At 40.5% G+C, this 25989-nt stretch overlaps 1 protein-coding gene across 1 annotated transcript in view; it reads right to left on the reverse strand.

Moving 5' to 3' along the window:
* SNX4 (sorting nexin 4) overlaps positions 1 to 25989 on the reverse strand; it is a 76988-nt gene that overhangs the window by 16913 nt on the left and 34086 nt on the right. The window contains exons 7-9 of the mRNA XM_007985535.3: positions 18818 to 18890; positions 15303 to 15364; positions 6277 to 6342 (exon numbers count right to left, since the gene is read on the reverse strand). Of these exons, the coding sequence (XP_007983726.1) occupies positions 6277 to 6342; positions 15303 to 15364; positions 18818 to 18890 (201 nt within the window). The remainder of the gene's footprint in view (positions 1 to 6276; positions 6343 to 15302; positions 15365 to 18817; positions 18891 to 25989) is intronic.

Consider the following 25989-nt stretch of genomic DNA (forward strand, 5'->3'; position numbering starts at 1 on the left):
AAAGTAATATTTACATAAACACATTTTTTCTTTTTTCTCTCCCAGCTTTAAGGTATAATTTAAAACTTGCATGTATTTACAGTGTACAACGTGATGTTCTGACATATGTATACATTATGAAATGATTAAATCAAGCTAATTAACATATCCATCACCTTAGCATTATTTTTTTGGTGAGAATATTTACGATCTATTTTTTGTCTTTTTGAGTCACAGGAGTTCTTTCTATACTATGGTTAGAAATGTTTGCTTCTGTACTTGCTTCTTCCTGTCTTAATAGTGTCGCTTTTTAAAAAAGAGTAAAGGCCAGGCGGGGTGGCTCATGCTTGTAATCCCAGCACTTTGAGACGCTAAGGCAGGTGGATTACTTGAGCCCAGGAGTTTGAGACCAGCCTAGGTAACATAGTGAAACCCTGTATCAATTTATATTAAAATTAAAAAAAAATAGTAAAACATACATAAAATTTACCTTGTTAATAATTTTTATGTGTACAACTCAGTGGTAGCGTTGCATAATCATTACCACCACCCACCTCCATAATTTTCTCATCTTCTGCAACTGAAACTCTGTACCCCATTTAACTCCCCATGTCTTGCTCCCTCAATGGTATCAAGTGGTAAATTGGTCTTCATCAAAATTTAAACAAAAATTTTAAATTTGATGAAGACCAATTTGCCATTTAATTTTTTCTTTTCATATCCTTTTTAGCAATGTTTTCCACTAAAAGCTGTAATTTTACCTTTTACACTTATGTGTATGATCCAAATTGAATTAGTTTTGTGTCAAGTGTAAGATAAGGCTCAAAGTTCTTTTTTTTTTTACGTAGGTAGATATCCAGTTATTCCAACACCATTTGTTGAAATGAACTATAGAAGTGTGAGTCTATTTCTGTACAGAATTCTGTTCCATTGACCCTCCCTCCCTCCCTCCCTAAATGAACTATAGAGGTGTGAGTCTATTTCTTTACAGAATTCTGTTCCATTGACCCTCCCTCCCTAAATGAACACAGAAGTGTGAATCTATTTCTGTACAGAATTCTGTTCCATTGACCCTCTCTCTCTCTCTCTCTCTCTCTCTCTCTCTCTCTCTCTCTCTCTCTCTTTCTTTCTTGACAGAGTCTCATTCTGTTGCCCAGGCTGGAGTACAGCGGTGCAATCTTGGTTCACTGCAAGCTCCGCCTCCCGGGTTCACGCCGTTCTCCTACATCCGTCTCGCAAGTAGCTAGCACGACAGGTGGCCGCCACCACGCCTGGCTAATTTTTTGTATTTTTAGTAGAGACAGGGTTTTACCATGTTAGCCAGGATGGTCTCGATCTCCTGACCTTGTGATCCACCAGCCTCGGCCTCCCAAAGTGCTGGGATTACAGGTGTGAGCCACCGCGCCTGGCCATTCTTTCTTTCTTTCTTTTTTTATTTTTTGAGACACAGTCTCTCTCACCCAGGTTAAAGTGCAGTGGCAGGATCATGACTCAACTGCAGCCTTGACTTCCTGGGCTCAAGTGATCATCCCTCTTCAGCCTCCCAAATAGCTGGGACTCCAGGTGCATGCCACCCCTCCCAGCTAATTTTTGTAGTTTTGGTTTATTTGAGATGGAGTCTTGCTCTGTCACCGAGGCTAGAGTGCAGTGGTGCAATCTTCAGCTCACTGCAACCTGTCTCCTTGGGTTGAAGTAATTCTCCTGCCTCAGCTTCCTGAGTAGCTGGGACTACAGGTGCATGCCACCATGCCTGGCTAATATTTATATTTTTAGTAGAGTCAGTCAGGGATTCGCCATGTTGGCCAGGCTGGTCTTGAAGTCCTGACCTCACATAATCCACCCACCATGGCCTCCCAAAGTGCTAGAATTACAGGCTTGAGCCACCACACCCGGCCTAATTTTTGTAGCTTTTTGTAGAGACAGGGTTTTGCCATGTTGCCCAGGCTGATCTCAAACTCTTGGACTCAAGAGATCTATTCGCGTTTGCCTGCAAAGAGCTGGGATCACAGCATGAGCCACTGTACCTGGTCAATCTGTTCAACTTTATGCCAACACCTCACTATCTTTACAACTTAGCTTTATAGTAAACCTTTTTTTTTTTTTTTTTTTTTTTTTTTTTTGCGGGGGGGGACAGAGTTTCACTCTTGTCACCCAGGCTGGAGTGCAATGGTGGGATCTCAACTCACTGTAGCCTCCACCTCCTGAGTTCAAGTGGTTCTCCTGGCTCAGTCTCCAGAGTAGCTGGGATTACAAGCGCCCACCACCACGCCTGTCTAATTTATTTTGTATTTTTTGTAGAGATGGGTTTCACCATGTTGGCCAGGCTGGTCTCAAACTCCTGGCCTCAGGTGATTCACCTGCTTCGGCCTCCCAAAGTGGCATGAGCCACCATGCCTGGCCTAGTAAATCTTGAAAGTAATATATTCCAGCTTTGTTCTTTGTCGAGATTGTTGTAGCTATTCTAGGTTCTTTAAATGTCCATATAAACTTTTATTTTTTATTTTATTTTTTTGAGACGAAGTCTCACTCTGTCACCTAGGCTGGAGTGCAGTGGTGTGGTCTCGGCTCACTGCAACCTCTGCCTCCCAGGTTCAAGCGATTCTCCTGCCTCAGCCTCTCAAGTGGCTGGGACTATAGGAATGCACCACCATGCCTGGCTAATTTTTGTGTTTTTAGTAGAGACATGGTTTCGCTGTGTTGGCCAGCCTGGTCTCAAACTTCTGACCTCAAGTGATCCACCTGTCTTGGCCTCCCAAAGAGCCGAGATTATAAGCATGAGCCATTGTGCCCGGCCCATGTAAACTTTAGAATTAGCAATTTGGGAGAACTGACATCTTACCAATGTCTTCTAATCCATGAACATAGTTTATCTTTCCATTTATTTAGGTTTTAATTTCTCTCAGCAATGTTTTATATAGTTTTCATTGTAGAGGTCTTTTGTATCTTTCATTAAATTAATACCTAAATTTTGTGTTTTGATGTTATTTATCATAAATAGCATTGTTTTAATTTTTTATTTTCAAATTGTTGCTATTATATAAAAATAGATTTTAAAATATTAAACTTGTATCCTGCATCCTGATTAAATTCAGTTGTTGGTTTGCCATATGTAGATTAAACTGGACCCCTTCCTGTTATCATATACAAAAATCAACTCAAGATAGACTAAGGACTTAAATGTAAAATCTGAAACTATTAAAAAAAAAAAAGAAAGAAAAGGAAAACCTAGTAAATACCATTTGGGACATAGGCTATGGCAAAGATTTAATGATGAAGACTCCAAAAGCAATTGTAACAAAAACAAAAATTGATAGTTGGGACCTAATTAAACTAAAGAGCTTCTGCACAGCAAAAGAAACTATCAACAGAGTATACAGATAACTTACGGAATGGGAGTAGATATTCCCAAACTATGTTATCTGACAAAGGTTTAATATCCAGAATCTATAAAGAACTTAAACAAATTAATAGGCAAAAAACAACTCAATTTAAAAATGGGCAAAGAGGCCAGGCATGGTGGCTCATGCCTGTAATCCCACACTTGTGGAGGCTGAGGCAGGAGAATTGCTAGAACCTGGGAGGAGGAGACTGCAGTAAGCCGATAGCACCACTGTACTCCAGCCTGGGTGAAAGAGCAAGACTGTTAAAAAAAAGAAAAAAAGCCAGACGCGGTGGCTCATGCCTATAATCCCAGCACTTTGGGGGGCTGAGGCGGGCGGATTATGAGGTCAGGAGTTCGAGACCAGCCTGGCCAATATGGTGAATCCTCGTCTCTACTAAAAATACAAAAATTAGCTGGGCGTGTTGGTGCGTGCCTGTAGTCCCAGCAACTCAGGAGGCTGAGGCAGAAAAACTGCTTGAACCTGGGAGGTGGAGGTTGCAGGGAGCCAAGATGGTGCCATTGCACTCCAGCCTGGGCGACAGAGTGAGACTGTCTCCAAAAAAAAAAAGGAGGAGGGTGGGTACGGTGGTTCACCCCTATAATCTGAGCACTTTGGGAGGCCAAGTTGGGCAGATCACTCGAACTCAGGAGTTTGAGACCACTCTGGCCAACATGGCAAAACCTTGTCTCTACTAAAAATACAAAAATTAGCCGGGCGTGGTGGTGGGCGCCTGTAATCCCAGCTACTCACGACTGAGTCAGGAGAACTGCTTGAACCTGGGAGGCAGACATTGCAGTGAGCCGAGATTGCGCCACTGCACTCCAGCCTGGGTGACAGAGTGAGACTCCATCTCAGAAAAAATAAAAACAAAAATAAAAATAAAGGAGTGGGGGAAGGACATGAACAGATACTTCTCAACAGAAGACATACATGTGCGCCAACAAACATATAAAAAAATACTCTACATCATTAATCATTAAAGAAATGAAAATCAAAACCACAATGAGATACCATCTCACACTAGAATGGTTATTATTATTTATTTTTTTAACTTGAATAATAGAGACATGTTCTTGCTATGTTTCCCAGGCTGGTCTTGAACTCCTAGGCTCAAGAGATCTGCCCACCTCAGCCTTCTAAAGTGCTGGGATTACAGGCGTGAGCCACTGCACCTGGCCAGAATGGTTATTACTAAAAGGTCAAAAAATAATATGCTGGCAAGGTTGCAGAGAAAAAGGAACACTTATACACTGCTGGTGGGAAAGTAAATTAGTTCAGCCACTGTGAAAAGCAGTCTAGAGATTTCTCAAAGAATTTAAAGTAGAAGTACCATTCAACCCAGCAATCTCCCAGTACTGGGTCTATATCCCCCAAAATATAAATTATTCTACCATAAGGATACACGCATGCCTATGTTCACTGCCACAGTATTCACAATAGTAAAGACATGGAATCAACCTAAATGCCATGAACGGTGGACTGGATAAAGAAACTGTGGTACATGTATACCATGGAATACTACATAGCCAAATAAAAGAATAGACGCAGCAATATGGATGCAGCAACATGCATGCAGCTGGAGGCCATTATCCTAAGTGAATTAACACAGGAACAAAAAACCAAGTATCACATAGTCTCACTTATAAGTGGGAGCTAAACATTCAGTACACGTGGATACAAAGAAGAGAACAACAGATACCAACGCCTACTTAAGGCTGGAGGTTAGGAGGAGGGTGAGATTTGAAAAACTACCTCTCGGGTGCTAAGCTTACTGGGTAATAAAATGATCTGTACACCAAACCCCCACGTCAGGCAATTTACAAACCTGCATGTGTAACCCCTGAACCCATAATAGAAGCTGGAAAAAATAAAATTAATTCAGTTGTTGGCCAGGTGTGGTGGCTCCCGCTGCTAATCCCAGCACTTTGGGAGGTTGAGATGGGAGAATCCCTTGAGGCCAGAAGTCTGAGACCAGCCTGGGAAACACAGCAAGACCTCATCTCTAAAAAAAGAAAAAAAATTTTTTTAAAATTCAATCTGGGAACAGCAGCTCATGCCTGTAATCCCAGCACTTTGGGAGGCCAAGGCAGGAGGACTGCTTAAGGCCAGGAGTCCAAGATCAACCTGGGCAACATAGCAACACTCTGTCTCTACAAAAAAACAAAAATAATTCGCCAGGCGTGGTGGCATGCACCTGCAGTCCTAGCTACTTGGGAGGCTGAGGTGGGAGGCATGCTTGAGCCCAGAAGGCTGAAGCTGCAGTGAGCCGTGACTGTACCAATGCACTCTAGCCTGGGCAGCAGAATGAGACCCAGTCTCTTAAAAAAAAAAATCAGTTGTTAGTTCTACAATGTTTTTGGTTGATGGTTTATGGTTTTCTGAGTAAAAGACCTTGTCAACTGAAAATATAGTTTTGCTTCTTCCTAATATTTAGGCCTCTTATTTAATTTTCTTGTCTCACTATACTGAGCAGGGCCTCCAGTACAATGTTTACTAAAAGCAACGAGAGCAAACAACCTTGCCTTTTTCTTGACCTTAGGACAAAGCCTCAATATTTCACTATTAAGTACAATATTGGCTATAAATTTTAGACTGAGAAAATTCCCTTTTATTCCTAGTTGATGAGACTTTTTACTGTAAATGGGTGTTAAAATTCGTCAAACGCTTTTTCTACATTTATTGAAATGAACATACCTTCAATGTTTTCATCTTCATTCTGTTAAAATATAAATTAGACTGATTTTCAAATGTTAAACTAGCTTTGCATTCCTGAGATAAATTTAAGTCGGATATGTACACATAGAGCACAATATAAATGCCAGCAAACTTGATAAAAACAGAAGAATAGAAGAGTCACTAACGCTTCACTACAGGACTTCACCTCGGGCTTCATAAAAGTTCTGGAGGTACTTACACATCCATATGATGACCAGCACTCTGCAGTCCATCACCCATTTCTTTTTCTATGGCACTCCATTCACTAGGGAGTAAAAGACAAAACCAAAAGCAACATGCATTAGAGATATGGAATAGTATTAAATGGACTTTTTTCAAGATTCTTGTCTAGCTAGCTTTAAAATAATGTATAGTACCCATATTTGGGTTTGTTTTCTATATCTCAAATATGCTGTTTCCCCTTAAGTTTAACAACTAAATGTAAGTGAAGGCTTCAAAGGCTGATGCTTGCTGCTAAGTGTAAGGTAAGTATCATACAAAACAGCTGCTGGTTATAGGTAACATTCTCAGTTAGGGGGCTGACTTAAATCATTTGTAAAGCTTTTAAAAAATATGGATGCTAGCCCTACTCTTGATCTACTTAATCAGAAGCTGTGGGGATAGAGTGAGACATGTACATTTTTAAATACTCGATGTATAGCTCTGATGAACACACCTGACTACACGCCACTGTTCTAGTAGGTAACAGAAAAAGACAACTGTATAGAAACAGTAGATGCAGAGTAAAGTTTTAATAATAATAATAATCATATTACACAAGAAAGCTACTAGAGCCACAGATAATTTTGTTGTCATTTCTGTGAAATGCTTTACATTAAAACTCTTTTTATGGAAGTTATATATGCTTTTTATAGTAAACTGGGAAAATAAATCTATAATCCCAAATGCCAAGAGATAACATACTTTGATATACCTCCTTCCAGTCTTTTTATTTGTGTAAAGTGGCTGAGATCAAATGGTATATGTGAGTTTGTATCATGCTTTTTTAAAATAGTATTTTCCCATACTATTAAAATAATTTGTTCTAAACATCACTTTAAATGGCAACTCTCAATCTTTTTAAGCATTTTCCTGGCTATACAGGTTGTTTCCAATTTTTCTGCTATTTAAAGAATGTATAATAAACATCTTCAATTCCAACATATCATAAAAAATAAAATAGTATTATATATACTCTTAGTATAGATGAAAACTATGTATCTTTTCCCTAAAAAGTTACACACACACACACACACACACAATTTTGTATACAATTTCAGAGACTTCAGACAACCTGAAGTCCACCCTCACCTCTTGGATCTAGAACTCCAACTAAAAAACCACCAAGGTTGCTCTAGTATTTTATAGCCCCATTAAATAAAAAAAAGGAAAAGACTCCAAGAAGGCCTGAGAGTCAAGATTTTGGACAGGAATGAAAAATATTATTAATTACAACAAAAAGAAAAGTTTAGAGCTAAATTTAGTAACCCAGTCTGGTGTTCATCAAGGATAAAATCTCTAGCCCCAAACAGGTCTGTGGAAATAGGTTCTATTTGTTTATATTTCTGTATGAAACTTTGTTTAAACAAGAGTTCCATGCTAAAAAAAGGTTTGAAAATCACTGTCCTCATCTACCCCAACAATTAAGAATAGACACTCAGGCCCAGAAACCTAACACAGTTTACTCAAAGTCAGGCAGCTGATCAGAGACAGAGCTGGGCCTAGAAGCAACCTCCAACAGAGTCCTCTATCTACCAGTCCCAACTTAGGCACTTAACTTTTTTTGTCTCAGTCAAAAGAGCTTTTCAGCCGGGCACAGTGACTCACGCCTATAATCCCAGCACTCTGGGAGGCCAAAGAGTGCGGATCACCTGAGGTCGGGAGTTCGAGACCAGCCTGACCAATGTGGAGAAATCCCATCTCTACTAAAAATACAAAATTAGCCAGGCGTGGTGTTGCATGACTGTAATCCCAGCTGCTGAGGCAGGAGAATCCTTTGAACCCGGGAGGCAGAGGTTGTGGTGAGCCGAGATCGCACCATTGCACTCCAGTCTGGGCAACAAGAGCACAGCTCTGTCTCAAAAAAAAAAAAAAAAAAAGAGCTTTTCACCCACTTACCATGTATATAACTAAAAAATTAAAGTATAGAATCATTAAACACAGGTACATCTTTGTGTCTTTGAGCTTTGAGTTACATAATAAGTTGGTGTACCTTTGCACATGGCTTTTTGAAAGAAATTTGTATATTTTCCTGGAATCTCTTGAAAGGAACTGTAACACTAAATCTGGGAGAGACAGTTACTTTTGGTTGCTTCCGTATGGATTCACAACCTATGAATTAAGATGAATATTTTAAAATGTTCAATTAACAGAACACTACATTTTTAGGCTATTATTTCCTGATTGCTTTCATCAGCTTTAAATGCATAGTTACTGGTACTTAAAATTCTTTCCCCTTCTTCTCTAAGTCTTTTGCAGAGTGAACCTCACCTATGTATTTAGTCCATTTCTGCACAGGTGGATCTGAAAGTTCCTGTCTGAACATGAAACTAGTACTATAAGCCCCTATAGGGAATAGCCCTTTTTTAGGCTTATCCTAAATTGGGTCAGGGGCTATTAATAGGGGAAGGAGGCTGCAAAAGGCCTAGGGATGTAAGAGCACAAAATAAACTCCTCTACTTAAATGAACAAACAAAACAAACATAACAGCAGCAGCACCATGATCATACTACAAAATCTTCCGCGTTTCTTCTTTGAAAGGCTAATTCCTGCTCATTTCTCACTTACATAACATCTGTTGCTTCATGTCAGTTCTTTTCCACTCACAGATCAGTCTTTTTTCTCAGTCCATTCTCTCACTCCAACCTCCAACTGCCATAATTTTACAAAAATTACTTAAGGAATATCTTGAAAAAATTTCAATTAAGAAAAAAAAGCTGATAAAACCAGCTTTGTATTTCTTCCTCTCTCCAAAGAACCAAAGAACAAATTAAGTTTTTTTCCGATTATGTGGCCCCCAACTTTCGAATTTTTTCATTACTCTTATAGGTCAGTAACACTGAAAAGATAAAAACCATCTCCCACAAACTGGCGCTGCTCAGCAATCCTTTCCACATTCCTAAGTGATGCCTTCATCAGTGCTTCTCAGGCTGGGATGTTTTCATCATGGATATTAGAAGCCATATAATAGACATGGCACACTCTTTCTGAAGAATAAATTTTACAATTTTACTTAAACATTAGTGGGGAAAAATAAACTTTTAAAAGTAAATATTAAAGTATCCATACAAGGTAGATTTTGCACGAACTGATAAAACTCAAGCCTTCAGAGAGTTCCTGCACTTGGTACAGCTGCTTGTGGCCAATGCCCTGTGAATTGATGAAGGGAGGTAAAGGAGGTTTTGCAGTAGGACAAGTTTAAGTATTATCGGCACCCCTCTCTCCAACCCCCCAAAAGAGAATTCTCTGCACTGTTTGAGACAGACTGCCCAATGTCATTCCCCTCAATCCCCACAACCACACAATTACACAAACTTGTTCTCAAAAAAGACACCCACTTCATGGTGCCTTCTACAACTCACCTCTCCCCTGCCTTAAGACAGCTCTGTGCTTTCCCTACCTTCTCCCTCGTCCACGCTCCTATCCCTCCCCTGTCCACCATCCCTCCCTAGCCCCAGGCTCAGCCTCCCCTCAAGAAAGTCCTACTCCCCTTCAAAAATAACCACAGTTCAGCTTTCTCCTCAGGGACTTTTTAAAAAAATAATTTCAACTTTTATTTTAGACTCAGGGAGTACATGTGCAGGTTTGTTACATGTGTACACTGGATGGTGCGGAGATTTCAGATACAAATGAGCCCATCACCCACATAGTGAGCACAGTGCCCAGTAGTTAGTTTCTCAACCCTTGTCCCCTCCCACCCTCCCACCCCGCTCTAGCAGTTCCCGGTATCTACTGTTGCCATCTTCATATCCATGGGTAGGGACTTTCTTAAAAGACTAATCAATAACTTGCTGTCTTTCCTTCCTTAATCCTTTCCTCTTATTCCTGGGATCACTAGGACATAACATCATACCACTTAAACTGCTTTCCAAATTAACACCAAAGATGTACTTATTCTCCCCCTTCTCATCTAAACTCAATTTCTCTTTTTTTTTTTTTTTTTTTTTTTTGAGATGGAGTCTTGCTCTGTCACCCAGGCGGGAGTGCAGTGGCATAATCTTGGCTCACTGCAACCTCTGCACCCCAGTTCAGGCGATTCTCCTGCCTCAGCCTCCCAAGTAGCTGGGATTACAGGCACACTAACACGCCTGGCTAAATTTTTGTATTTTTAGTAGAGATGAGGTAACACCATGTTGGCCAGGCTAGTCTTGAACTCATGACCTCAAGTGATCTGCCCGCCTCGGCCTCTCAAAGTGCTGGGATTATAGGCGTGAGCCACCATGCCTGGACTAAATTCAATTTCTCTATAGTATAACTCCAAGCCTTACTGAAGTGTTCCCTTCACTTGCTTGACTTTGCATACTCCAGGTTCCTCATATATTTCTTGCCTGATCCCTGAACACAGATATTCCCTAAGGCTTGGCCCTTGAGTCTCCTGTAGACTTGCTCTAACCCTCTAATATTATCAACTAACCCTATGTTTAAAAAAAATCACTCTGTAAGGACACTTTGTATATATAACTCATATTCTCACTAGCTTCTTAAATTCCTGATCCAAATTTCTAACTGCTTAATAAAAATCTTTAGAATGCAATTTATCCACAAGAGAACCCTCAAACTCATCCCTCAAACCCACCATTCCACCTACATTCTCTATCACAATCCTCCTAGGCACTCAGCTGACCTAAATTAAATCTTGGTATTCTTAGCACCTACCATGGTAACAGAAGCTCAGTTACTGTGCGCTGAATGACTGAAAAAATCCATTGGTAAGTCTATCATTTAGGCCTCTTCATTCTTCACTGGCAACTGCTCTAGTTTGGGTCTTGATTAAATTACCTCAACCACCTCTGGTCTTTCTGGCTCAGTTTTCATAAAATGTTTTTATTTATTTATTTTTGTTTTTATTTTTTAGAGAGACAGGGTGTTGCTCTGTCACCTAGGCTGGAGTGCAGTGGTGTGATCACAGCTTGCTATAACCTCGAACTCCTGGGCTCAAGTGTTCCTCCCACCTTAGCCTCCCAAGTAGCTAGGACTACAGCCATGTGCCACCACGCCTAATTTTTTAGTTATTTTTGTAGAGATGGGGTCTTGCTATGTTGCCAAGGCTTGTCTTGAACTCCTGGCCTCAAGTGATCCTCCTTCCTTGGCCTCCCAAACTTCTGGGATTACAGGCCACCACACCCAGCCTCATGAAATTTTTTAAATGTAAAGTGGCTTTCTTTTATTAAGCTGGCAAAAAAACAAACCTGTACAATATTTATCATGTGGCATTAATGCAAATAATTTTCTTTAAAGTTTGATTCAACCAATTGATCTTTTGTCTACCTGCCTCTTAAATTAAAAAATTTATTAACTATAATAAATGTGCTACCTTTGAGAACGTTTAGTTTATGTTAATTCTCCCCCCCATGTCTCCTATGGGATATAATTTTTGTTTTTAAATAAGCATTGCTCCCAAGTTTAATTGGGTTCCAGTTTGAGTAATACTAAAAATTAGAGATGACTCATGCATAAATTTAAAATCAATTAATGTTAAGTCAGATAGCATGAGGTAGACTTCAAAAAGTATACTATTTGTCTTTCTTCCCTTTACACTATTCTTTTACATTTGACCATGTTTTCATATACTCCCAGTCCTAGTTATGAAGAGTTTACATTTTTATAATATCAATAAGCTTCTTTTAATTAAAAAAGTCATATAACCCTGATCTGTCTCAACTTGCATTTAATTTTAATATATTGATCAACCAAAGACATATGGATAATCTATTACTCTAATAAATGAATTAAATTTAAATCTCTATCTCACATCTTACATTCAAATAAATTACAGATGAATCAAAAATTTATGAAGCCACAAAATACAGAAGAAATGAGAATTTTTTTCCCCACCTAGAACCCACCACCTGAGAAAAAATTTTTTTATTTTTTGAGATGGAGTCTCACTCTGCCACCCAGGCTGGAGTGCACTGGCGTGATCTCAGCTCACTGCAACCTTCACCTCCTGGGTTCAAGCAATTTTCCTGCCTCAGTCTCCAGATTAGCTGGGATTGTAGGACCCCACCACCATGCCTGACTAATTTTTTTATTTTTAGTAGAGACAGGGTTTCGCCATGTTGGCCAGGCTGGTCTCGAACTCCTGACCTCATGTGATCCACCCGCCTTGGCCTCCCAAAGTCCTGGGATTATAGGCATGAGCCACCACGCCAGGCAACATAGTAAAGTCCCATTTCTGCAAAAAATACAAAAAGTAGCAGGGCATGGTGGTGTGTGCCTGTAGTCCCAGCTACTTGGGGGGCTGAGGCAGGAGTATCACTAGAGCCTGAGAGGCAGAGGTTGCAGTGAGCCAAGACCACACCACTGCACTCCAGCCTCGGTGACAAAGTGAGACCCTGTATTAACAACAACAACAACAACAAACAGGTGCGGTGGCTCACGCCTGTAAAGCCAGCATTTTAGGAGGCCGAGGCGGGTGGATCACGAGGTCAGGAGTTCAAGACCAGCCTGGTCAACAGGGTGAAATCCCATCTCCACCAAAATACAAAAAAAAAAAAAGGCCCAGGTGTGGTGGCAGGTGCCTGTAATCCCAGCTACTCAGGAGGCTGAGGCAGAGAATGCTACTCAGGAGGCTGAGGCAGAGAATTGCTTGAAACCGGGAGGCGGAGGTTGTAGTGAGCTGACATTGTGCCACTGCATTCCAGCCCGGGCAACAGAGCAAGACTCCATTAAAAAAAACAAAAACAAAACAAAAAAAAACCCAAAACAAAAACCAGGCTGGATGCAGTGGCTCACGCCTGTAATCCCAGCACTTTGGGAGGCTGAGGCAGGCAGATCACTTGAGGTCAGGAGTTCGAGACCAGCCTGGCCACCATGGTGAAATCCTGTTATCTACTAAAAATACAAAACGTACAAAACGTAGCTGGCTGTGGTAGCATGCACCTGCAATCCCAGCTACTTGGGAGGCTGAGGCAGGAGAATCGCCTGAACCAGGAGGCGGAGGTTGCAGTGATTTGAGATTGCACCACTATACTCCAGCCTAAGCGACAGAGTGAGAGTCTGTCTCCACACAAAAAACAAAATAGGAAAGGCCAGATGTGGTAGCTCATGCTTGCAATCCCAGCACTTTGGGAGGCTGAGGCAGGAGGATCTCTTGAGCCCAGGAATTCAAGACCAGCCTGGGCAACATAGCAAAACCCTGTCTCTATTTTTAAAAAAAGAAAGGCGGGGCGGGGGAGGGGAAGCAAGGTAAAGCAAATGAACAATGTAATGTATACAATATGCTCCCTTTTCTTTCTTTCTTTTTTTCTGTTTTTTTGTTTTGTTTTGGTTTGGTTTTTTTGAGGCAGGGTCTCTGTCATCCAGCCTGGGCTGTTCCAACCCCCCTAGGCTCAAGTGATCCTCCTACCTCAGCCTCCCAAGTAGCTGAGACCACAGGTACGTGCTACCATGCCCAGCTAATTTTTGTACTGTTTGTAGGAATGGGGTTTTGTCATATTGCCCAGGCTAGTCTCAAACTTCTGGACTCAAGCAATCTGCCCACCCCAGCCTCTCAAAGTGTTGGGATTACAGGCGTGAACCCCTATACTCAGCCTCCCCTTTCACTTTAAAGAAAGGAAAAATGCATTTGTTTGTATGCTAATATATTCCAATAACAGTGCTATTTTTTTACTAGAAGGATACAAGAAACTAAGAAAGTGATATTAGTTATGTCAGAGCAGGAGACCAGAATAGTTGGCAGACAGGGATGAGGAGACTTTTCTTTTTTCTTTTTGAGACAGGGTCTTGCTCTGCTGCCCAGGCTGCAGTGTGGTAGCACCATCACTATTCACTGTAGCCTCAATCTCCTGGGCTTGAGTGATCTTCCCACCTCAGCCTTCCAAGCAGCTGGGACCACAGGTGCACACCACCATGCCCAGTTAATTTTTAAAATTTTTTGTAGAGATGGGGGCTCACTATATTGCCCAGGCTGGTCTTGAACTCCTGGCCTCAAGCCATCCTCCTGCTGTGGCTTCCCAAAGTCCTGGGATTACAAGCATGAGCAACCACACCTGGCTGAGACTTTTCACTGTATAAGCTTTTATTCCTTTTGAATTTTGCCCTACTTGAATGTATGATCCAATTAAAAATGTAAAATAAGCCATATTTTAAATTAACTCCATCAAAAGGACTTATAATGGAACATTTGCAAGAATATTTTTCTTATAAAAAGATCTAGATAAAAACTTCTAAAATGTCACAACCAAAATAATGAACACATATGAAAATTCACAAAGAAAGTGGTTCTTACCCTAGAACTTAAAGTATATAAAAAAAAAGTGGTTCAAAAATAACCAAAATATGCAAGTAATATAAGCAAATATACTAATTATCACTAAAGTTAACCTAAGACTACACAACTCACTCTGCAAAAGTCTTTGTAAATTATAAAATGACAAAAAGAAAGAGAAAAATCACTAATTCTGTAACCCAGTAATTTCCAATGGAATATTCTTGGGCATTCTGTCAAGAAAGCAAAAGGCTGCAACCCCTACTTCAATCAGAGTTTTACTTTTTATCTGATCAATATATTGAAAATTCTCACTAATTTTTATTTAAAGAAAGGCTTTGAAATGAAAGCCTTGAAAACCACTATTAAAGGACATTATTTGAAAAAAATAATCTTCTCACGCTGGGCACAGTGGCTCACGCCTGTAATCTCAGCACTTTGGGAGGCTGAGGTGGGCTGATTACCTGAGGTCAGGAGTTCGAGACCAGCCTGACCAACATGGTGAAACCCCACCTCTACTAAAAATATAAAATTAGCCCGTTGTTGTGGCACATGCCTGTAATCTCAGCTACTGGGGAGGCTGAGGTAGGAGAATCGCTTGAGCCCAGGAAGCAGGGCTTCCGAGATCACATCATTGTATCAGCCTGGATGACAAGAGAGAAACTCCATCTCAAAAAAAACAAAAACAAAAACAAACAAAAAAAAGAAATAATCTTCTCTCCAGACTCATAAATTTTCAAGAATTATTGTTTTTAGGCAAAAAGCTAATTGTTTATTTTTAAAGTTTCTATGCTTACCTGAAAACTCGCCCATAATTCCCATGTACTTTATATACACCATAGAGTCGATCTGCTACTCTCTGAAATAAATATTTAATAGAAATTGATTTTAGGTCAAAGTTATATCCTCATCCAAAAAAAAAACAACCCAAAAAACAAAAAAAAAGCTTAGTACAATAAACTTGGAAACAGAAAAAAGAAAATTAGTAATCTCCGAAAATCCCATCCCCCTAAAACTAAAACCAGTGCTCTTACCATATTTATCATATCTTATACTTTCATACTTCTTTTTCTGCAAAGTTTTTAATTACTGGTTTTAAATTGCCTAGGGCAACAGTGGTAATATGCTTACCCATCAGGTTAGTATTATCTTTAATAAATACCACTATAAATAGCTGCATAAATTCCACTATGTAGTGTATAAAATATTCAAGCATTCCTTGTTGAATAATCTTGTTGGCATTCAATTATTCTTAATTTTTCAGTATTATAAAAAGTTATCTCTGAGAATAAGGCTTTTTCCTTCAGACTGTTTCCTTATAATAAAATCCTCAAAGTGGAATTAACCAAGGGAAAGGATGTATTTTCAATTCTATTGAGATACAGTTTTATATATAAATGCTGAATATATGCAACTATGCTACTTTGTCAAAAGATAACTCCTAACCAATGAACACATTATTTTAATAACAACAGAATTACAATTTACATCACTGAAATGAATGTGTACTGCCTAGTCATTCACAGAAATTTTACAAGTTAAAACAAAACCTCAATTTGGTAATTAATTTGCTTTATGTTCCCCCAAAGCATTATGAAAATGAACTGGAAGACCAAAAGTTCATCCTACAAAAAGCTCTAGAAAAAATTTCTGGTATACAGGTTCTAAGTACAAATTCTAAGGATACATTATCTCCCTGATTCCTTACTCAAACACGAGTATGAGGAATTAGGCATTAATGACAGAACAAATCAACCCTTTCAAGATCTCCCGTTACAGTGGCAAAACCGCCACTGCAAATACTTCAAGTAGGTGTGTGAGGATCATAAAATATTTTCCATCTATTGTTGGCCTGCTCTGAGGAGACACATACCCACTAGACTGGGGTCCACACACGTCTGCCGCTTGTTTTGTAAACAGTCTCACTGGAGCACAGTCAGGCTCACAGTGGAGCTGAACAGATGCAACAGAAACCATAAAGCTAACAAAGCTGAAAACACCTCCTATCTGGCCTTCAGAAAAAGATGCTGGCCCCTGTGCTGGAACCGGCGTCCCGGACAAACCTCATAGTCCTATTTCTACTTGAAACTCTTACAGGTTGGTCCCAGACCTCTAAACTAATTTCTCTAGGATGTCACTTCCTTCTTCTTCTTCTTCTTCTTATCTTGAGACAGTCTCACTCTGTCTCCCAGGCTACAGCATAGTGGCACGATCTCGGCTCACTGCAACCTCTGCCTTCTGGGTTCAACCAATTATCCCACCTCAGTCTCCCGAATAGCAGGGATTACAGGCGTGCACGACCACGCCCAGCTAGTTTTTGTATTTTTAGTAGAAACAGGGTTTCACCATGCTGGTCAGGCTGGTCTCAAACTCCTGACCTCAAGTGATCCACCCACCTTGGCCTCCCAAAGTGCTGGGATTATAGGTATGAGCCACTGTGCCTAGCCCCCAAGTACTTTTTGAGCATTCTGTGCAGTGTTGAATGTTTTTCTTTCTTTTTAAGTGCTTCCATCATCAAGTAAGGTTGGAAAACATCGAGACAATAAAATTCAACAGGTTTTTTTCTGTAGGACTTTTTAGACCTTTAACATCACATATGAATCATGACTGCTCAAGGCAGATACGGTTTGCAGTAGAACATCTTACAGGGTTAGCATTCCAGAGAATATATGATGGAAAATATCATTCTAACACTAACTTTTCTAGATCCCTGTACTTTCAGATACCAAACCTCCTTCCTAGAAGCTGAGCATTCATCCTCTACTAAGATATTAAGCATGGAAGAGACGAAGAGAAGTTGCTGAAAAACCACTTCAGAAAAAAAAACTAAAAGTAATGTGTACAATGCAGATTCTCTGAATGTTTGTCCCCATCCGCACCTCCCACAGGAACTAATGCCCAATTTGTCTGGGTAATTTCAAGGCAACCAAAGGTCCAGAAATTTTATCTCATTAATCCACAGTCTTTTCTAACACCCAGTTCTTGACTGTAGCCTAATAATTATCACTGGTAACTTTTCTTTTATGAGAAGGTATCTTATAATTTATTCAAAGAGTCCAATGATACTCTTGAACAGTTAAACTGGAGATCAAAACAATATAAGATCTTCAGAAGAATTTTTTTATTTTATTTTTTCTGTACTGTCATGGAAATCTTGAAACATACAAAAAGCATATAGAACAGAAGGATATACCTCCATTTCCCAACACCCAGCTTCAATGATAATTATATGGCCAAACTCATTTCTCCTAAAACTGCCCCCGCTCTCCACTGCTCATTGGTAGACTCATTAAAACAAATTCCAGGCAACATATTGCATTTCAAGAGGATTCTGGCCAGGCGCGCAGTGGCTCATGCCTATAATCCCAGCACTTAGGGAGGCTGAGGTGGGCAGATCACTTGAGGCCAGGAGTTGGAGACCAGCCTTGTCAATGTGGTGAAACCCATCTCTACTAAAAATACAAAAATTAGCTGGGCGTGGTGCCACATGCCTGTAATCCCAGCTACTCAGGAGGCTGAAGCAGAAGAATTGCTTGAACCCCGGAGGCGGAGGTTACAGTGAGCTGAGATTGTGCCACTGCACTCCAGCCTGGGTGACAGAACAAGACTCTGTCTCAAAAAAAAAAAAAAAAAAGTAATAATAATGAAAAAGAGGATTACAGATTCCAATCAGCATAAAATGTGACCTTACCTGGTATCCTAGTCTCTTTCAAAGCCTTTGGCACAGGCATGTTCTCAGGTTCCCTCTACGTTACCACAAGGGACCAGAGTGGATGGTACATTTTCCAGGTACATTAATTTACCGAAAAGTATTTTCCTCCTTGCCTATTACAGCCGAACTATATGGTTAAGTATAATTATTATTCCTTGATTTCTAGCCCCTTTTGTCATGGCAGACTATTATCTAAAATTAGTTTATTTGGTAGAATTTAAGAGCACAGACACAGGATGGCCTAAAATCTATAAACTATTTCACAGACCTCTAAAAAAAACATGAAAGAATACAATATGTAGATCTAAAATCCTACACATATTCACATTCCAGCACTGAAACGGCGGCCTTTTGACAACATCTGAAACAACTATTCTATTATAAACCATGGAGAAAACAGGCTAAAATTCTTTGAGTTGTTTATAACAGAAACCATTTCACAGTTTTTTAAAAAGTGCAGTTTAGATGATGAACATATTAAATTCAAATACAAAAATCAGGTATTCATGATAAATACCACCTATTACTTAAAAACATAATGATTAAATGAGAAGCACTTCCTCATAAATGTGCATCAAAAAGCTTTTGGGGATCACTTACAGCTCTGACTCGAAGAAGATGTGAGATGACAGACTGCAGTTCATCACTATAGTGCTTGAGGTCAGTAAACCTCCTGAAACAGGAAACAAATAAAAAATCGTTTTTCAAATGAAAACAAGCAGTCAAAAACTGAAAGTGAAAACAGTAGTTCCCGAGAATAACAAAGCTGATTCTATTTAAACATATGCTGGCCTTAAACATTTACACATCAATATAAATAAAAAAAACTCTAAAATAAAATGATACTTTCTTTTGATATTTTGAAAGTCAAGATATCACACTTCATAATTTACCTTGTGGAACTGAGAGAGAGAAAAAAATCTGTTGGTATGAAAAAATTACTTTGAAAACACAAAACAGGAAAAACTTTAAGGAGCCAAAAGATACATTATGGTGCAATCACAAACTCATGGTCTCTAACCTTAATCTTAATTCTGCTCAAGTAATTTGCTTCCCTCATCTATTAACTGCCATTTTCCATAAGAAGCAAACACTTCTGATGCACCACCTGTCATTCCCCCAACAACCAAGCTTCACAGATAAACAAAAGCCATCAGGTGGGAACAACTCCCACCTTCACCTCCTGCCAATCAACTTACACACTTCCCCATATCTACATCATTTTTTCCCTCCCATTAGGATTTCTTCCCATCTAACGCTCTAGATTCCATTCCAGCTACAACCCATATTTCTATTTCCTAACTTCCTATCTCTATAAGGTTCCTTTCACTAGCATATCAACTAACTCAGGTCTCTCACAGATTAAAATACACACTCCCTTGACAACACACCTAGCTATTAACACCCTGTCAATATCTACCCCTTTTATAGCCAAGCTTTCACAAGGCATCACTTCCCCAGCAATAACCACTTCTTCCATTCCCATTCACTGCACAGCCTATGAGAATCTAGCTTCTGCCTCCAGCACTATAGAGTAGGGAAATATTCCTGACAAAGTCACCAACCATTTTCATGTTGTAATATTCAATGATCCATTTTAGTTCTCCTCTTACTTGATCCTTTTGGCAATGCAACAGCTGATACCGCCCTCCTTCTCAAAGATCTGTTTCCTTGTCAGTGTTATTTTTCTCATGGCTTTCCTTTTATTTCACTCTGGTCACTCCTGAAGCTTCCTTTGTAGTACTCACTTCCTTCACCCATCTCTTACATCTCCAACTGTAGTGTGCAAAAAATTTCTGAAATCCTTTTTTTTTGAAACGGAGTTTCACTCTTGTTGGCCCGGCTGGAGTGCAATGGCGTGATCTTGGCTCACCGCAACCTCCACCTCCTGGGTTCAAGCAATTCTCCTGCCTCGGCCTCGTGAGTATTTGGGATTACAGGCATGTACCACCACACCCAGCTAATTTTGTATGTTTAGTATTTTTAGTAATTTTGTATTTTTAGTTTCTCCATGTTGGTCAGGCTGGTCTTGAACTCCCAACCTCACGTGATCATCTGCCTCGGCCTTCCAAAGTGCTGGGATTACAAGCGTGAGCCACCGCGCCCAGCCAAAATGTTTCTTAAAAACACTACTGATGGTCTCTCAGAGGGATGTAAATACCCCAAGGTCCTCTTGGGACTCAGGAATCTGAATCTGAATTTTATAGCTCATCCACAGGATTCACATGCTGGTAGTCCTCAAGTTACACTTTATTTTTCTTTCCTTTTTTTTTTTTTTTTTAAAAGGCCCAGCACTGTGTCACCCAGGTTGGAGTGCAGTGGCTTGATCCTAGCTCACTGCAGCCCTTGATCCACCTGCCTCAGCCTCCCAAACAGCTGAGACTATAGATGGTTATACTTTGAAAACACCCTTAAAGTGCTGACATTCTTCAAGGTTCAGTCCTAGGTCCTCAGCTATCTTCCAATCAATCTTTCAATCTATACATTCCTATGTGACTTGTCATTCACAAAGCTTCACAACTATGATCTACATATTGCTAGATTCCAAATTTCTATCATCAGCCCAAATCTCTCCTAACTTCGGATCTACAAAATCAACTGATTTAGTACACATCTGTACTTGCTTACATAGCCAAAGCTCAGCCTATCTTCCACTACTCCACAAAATCTCTTTCCCTTGTGCTCCCTTGCACTCTAAAGAATGAAACCTGAGTGCCATCTGTATTTCCTTCTCTCCTTCACCCCATGCATTCCACTAATTGCCCAGTCTGTTGATTCTACCTCCTAAACATTGCCCCAATCCACTCACTTTTCTCTGGCCTCTCTGCCAATGCCCTAAATTCAGATTAGCATCATCATTTCTCACCAGTCCTCCTGATTGGCCTCCTAACCCACTCCCACACTCCTCTAATCTACTGTCCATTCTGCTTGGATGATCTTCCAAAATCCAAATCTATACCACCCCCTTGCTTTTAAGCAGCTTTCTACTGCAAAGGTTATCCACTGATCCTGAGACAAAGTTCAAACTCTGTAATGTGGCTTAAAAAACTTTTCACAGACCCCAAGTATTCAGTTACTGTATAGTAGGTTCATTTAAGTAAAGAGGCAGTGGTGAGGTGGAGGACATCAAATCATTAGATAAAATACTTAACCACTCTTACTCCCTCAAGGCAGAGTTTTCAGCAAGGAAAATAATTCAGGGATAAAACAGCTGGCAAGATTGGCTCCCAATTAAGTGGAGTACAAATCTCCCTTTTTATATCCAAGATGGAAGGTGGAAAATGTACACCTGCATTTGTAGGATAAAACTTTGAAGGAATATAAACCTAAAAACTAACAAGGTATTACTCGCTGGGGAGGGGAAACAGATAGAGAGGAACAGGAATGAGACTTTTCACTGTACAATTTTTCCATACTTATCAATCTACATATATATCTGGTTAACCATAAGAATATATTATGTACTCCAAAACATTTTTATTTAAATAAAATTAAATTTATATATAAATATATATTTTATACATATTTATATAAAATCTCAGATAACTGTCAGTGGCTTTCTTTATGTAGAGCCAGTTACAACTGAGCTGATATAATTTTCCCTTAGAAGTTTTATGATTTGAATTTAAGTTTCAAGAGGCTAATATTTTGTTAAACTCTTTGAGCCAGGCACGGTGGCTCAAGCCTGTAATCCTAGCACTTTGGGAGGCCGAGACAGGCGGATCACGAGGTCAGGAGATCGAGACCATCCTGGCTAACACGGTGAAACCCCGTCTCTACTAAAAAATACAAAAACTAGCCGGGCGAGGTGGCGGGTGCCTGTAGTCCCAGCTACTCGGGAGGCTGAGGCAGGAGAATGGCGTGAACCCCGGAGGCGGAGCTTGCAGTGAGCTGAGATCTGGCCACTGCACCCCAGCCTGGGCTACAGAGTGAGACTCTGTCTCAAAAAAAAAAAAAAAAACTCTTTGATCAGATCTTCTAATGCTGGGTCCCAGGAGCTAGAAATTCTTAAAGATCAGGTCTTCTGGAGCTTCTCCAGAACTGATTAGGTGCCCTAAAAACGTTTCCTTGTCGGCTTCCATACTCGGGATCTGGCATGACTACAAAATTCTTAGCTGTCATATCTGGATATGAGAAATGTATAAGAATATAAACAGTAAGCCTCAGAACACTTAAATTAGGTGAAGCAGAGGTTTCTGGAGTTGAAAGGTCTTAACACCTTTGGTCACAGAACATATAAGGCATACTAAAGTTTATCTGTTTGATTAACACATTGGTACAATCTCTTGTTCGGGGAGAGGAGTGACAACACAAATCATCCCCAGGTGATCACATCACTAGAAAGTCAGGGCTAAAAGATTCTAAACACCTAGGGGACAGAGACAGATGTGCACCTTTGAAAAAAATCACAATTACTGGGAAATCAGAGGACCTAAAGGTGAAGAGTGAAAAATTCATCAAGTTTTAGATAATAACGTATGCTTAAGAAATAAAGGAGCCGTGCACAGTGGCTCACGCTTGTAATCCCAGCACTCTGGGAGGCCGAGGTGGGTGGATCACGAGGTCAGGAGATCGAGATCATCCTGGTTAACACGGTGAAACTCCGTCTCTACTAAAAATACAAAAAATTAGCTGGGTGTGGTGGTGGGCGCCTGTAATCCCAGCTACTCGGGAGGCTGAGGCAGGAGAATGGCGTGAACCCGGGGCATGGAGCTTGCAGTGAGCCTAGATCGTGCCACTGCACTCCAGCCTGGGCGACACAGCAAGACTCCGTCTCAAAAATTTAAAAAAATTAAAAAATAAAAAAAGAAATAAAGGAATTAAGGAATTAATTTTCTGAAAATGAGGGTATAACTTCTTAGCCCAAGTCAAATTCTAGAATGTCTGCATATTAAAATGAGGAATCTTATCATAAATGATTAGGTGTCCTTAGAGAAACATTAAAGACTAAAAATCATATATAACGTCAGAATGTTGTAGTTCCACTTGAATGTAGGGAGTTTAAAAAGAGGACAGTCTGTACTAGGAAGATGGTGACATAAAACTTCCCTCCTGAAATACTAAATATCTAAAATCCCTGTCTTCGAGGCATGCAAAACTGAACATGTAAATGCAGATTCTGATAAGACTATAGTTTGAGGCTGTCTATATTCAAATCCAGTGTGTCCTATGGACTGAATTAGCTGTATTTTCTATTCTCCTCAAAGTATACCTATTGCCATTATAGGCTTTATGTTTCCCTTTATTTTCCATATTCTGTTTTTTGAGATGGGGTCTAGCTCTGTCACCCAGCCTGGAGTGCAGTGGCACGATCTTGGCTCACTGCAACCTCTGACCCCTGAGTTCAAGTGATTCTCTCATTTCAGCCTCCCAAATAGCTGGGCCTACAAGCATGTGCCACCAGGCCTGGTTAATTTTTGTACTTAGTGAAGACAGGGTTTCACCATCTTGGCCAGGCTGGTCTCAATCTTCTGACCTCAAGTGATCTGCCTACCTTGGCCTCCCAAAGTGCTGGGATTACAGGTGTGAGCTACCATGTCTGGCCTTATTCTCCATATTCTTTAACATACTTTTAGTAAGTAAGCCTGGACAGGTGTCTCTCCTTATCAGATCTCATCCATTTCTCAAGACTCATGTTGAAAAGACCCTCCATCAAGGCTTTTTGAGAATGCTTCTCTCCAATCTCAAAGGCAAAAACATGGCTAGGTGCAGTGGCTCACATATGTAATCCCAGCATTTTGGGAGGCCAAGGTGGGAGGATCACTTGAGACCAGCCTGAGCCGGTGAGACCCTGTCTCTACAAAAACTACAAAAAAATCAGCCAGGCCGAGTGGATCACCTGAGGTCAGGAGTAGGAGACCAGCCTGGCCAACATGGTGAAACCCCGTCTCTACTAAAAATAGAAAAATTAGCCAGGTATGGTGGTGGGCGCCTATAATCCCAGCTACTTGAGAGGCTGAGGCACAGAGAATTGCTTGAACCTGGGAGGCTGAGGTTGCAGTGAGCCAAGGTCGTGCCACTGCACTCCAGCTTAGCGAGAGAGACTCCATCTCCAAAAAAAAAACAAAAAAGAAAACACAAAACAAAACAAAAAACCAGCCAGGCATGGTGGCGCTTGACTGTAGTCCCAGCTACTTGGGAGGCTGAGGTGGGAGGATCATTTGAGCCTGGGAGGTCGAGGCTACAGTAAGTTGAGATCATGCCACTGCACTGCAGCCTGGGTAACAGAGCAAGACTTTGTCTCAAAAACAACAACAAAGGCAAAAACATAGCTTGGGGTATAACTTATCTATTTTATATGGCTTTCCTTTTTTTATTAGACAGAGTCTCACTCTGTCACCCAGGCTGGAGTGCAGTGGCACAATCTCGACTCACTGCAGCCTCCACCTCCCCAGTTCAAGTTATTCTCGTGCCTCAGCCCCGCAAATAGCTGGGATTACAGGCATGTGCCACCAAGACTGGCTAAGTTTTGTAGTTTTAGAGAGACAGGGTTTCACTATGTTGGTCAGGCTGGTCTTGAACTCCTGGCTTCAAGTGATCCACCTGCCTTGGCCTCCCAAGTGCTGGGATTAGAGATGTAAGCCACTGTGCCCAATCTTATCTGGATTTCATATTTGCATATGGCTGTAGTTTTCTCTACCTAGCTATTATACTGAAAGTAAATCAAGCCATACAGATTGTCTTATGCTCCTTTACAACTTGTGCAACTATTACCGAAGATAAAGCCCTGAAAGAAAAGAAACTGTAGTCTGAGTGACTATTAGAAATCATAAATGACAGTCCACTCCCCACCCTCCTCTTCTAGTTTCTACACTTTGGTTCTTGCCTCCCTATCTGTAAGCATTCTTTTTTTTTTTTTTTTTTTTTTTGAGATGGAGTCTTGCTCTGTTGCCCAGGCTGGAGTGCAGTGGCACGATCTCGGCTCACTGCAACCTCCACCTCCCGGGTTCAAGCAATTCTCCCGCCTCAGCCTTCTGAGTAGCTGGGATTACAGGCCTGCCCCACCACACCCAGCTAATTTTTGTACTTTTAGTAGAGACGCGGTTTCACCATGTTGGCCAGGCTGATCTCGAATTCCTAACCTGGTGATCCACCCACCTTGGCCTCTCAAAGTGCTGGGATTACAGGCGTGAACCACAATGCCTGGCCTCTGTAAGCATTCTTAATATGATGTACCTTGAGTTCCTTGAAGAAAACTCACTATATAGATTTCTCTCTATCCATACTTCTTGCCCCAAACTCAGCATAAGAAAATGATACAACCTGATATTTGGAAGCTCAAGGAATAACCTGAACAAATCATAACCTCAATTATCTAACTAGTTTTCTTTTAAAATAAAAAACTATCACTTTATATATGAGTTAACTAAAGTCACATAGATTTTTTCCAACCAAGAAAAACTGGCCACATTAGATGAAACTTCTACTATGCAGTGTAGCACAGTACATGAGTGGTTAGTGTTGCTTATTTCTACAACAGACAGTAGATTGCCAGGCATGGTGGTGGGTGCCTGTAGTCCCAGCTACTCGGGAGGCTGAGGCAGGAGAACGGTGTGAACCCAGCGGGCAGAGCTTGCAGTGAGCTAAGACTGCACCACTGCACTCCAGCCTTGGCAAGAGAGCAAGACTCCGTCTCAAAAAAAAAAAAGAGAATACGTTACCTATATAATCTGGTCAGTTTACCACCTAGATTTTGACTTAGTGGGTTTAGTTTATTTGCAACAATATAAGATGCTCAATAAATGGAGACAGACCTTTCTTTAAAGAAACAT

This window comes from Chlorocebus sabaeus, chromosome 22 (genome assembly GCF_047675955.1).
Source record: "Chlorocebus sabaeus isolate Y175 chromosome 22, mChlSab1.0.hap1, whole genome shotgun sequence".
NCBI lineage: Eukaryota > Metazoa > Chordata > Mammalia > Primates > Cercopithecidae > Chlorocebus > Chlorocebus sabaeus.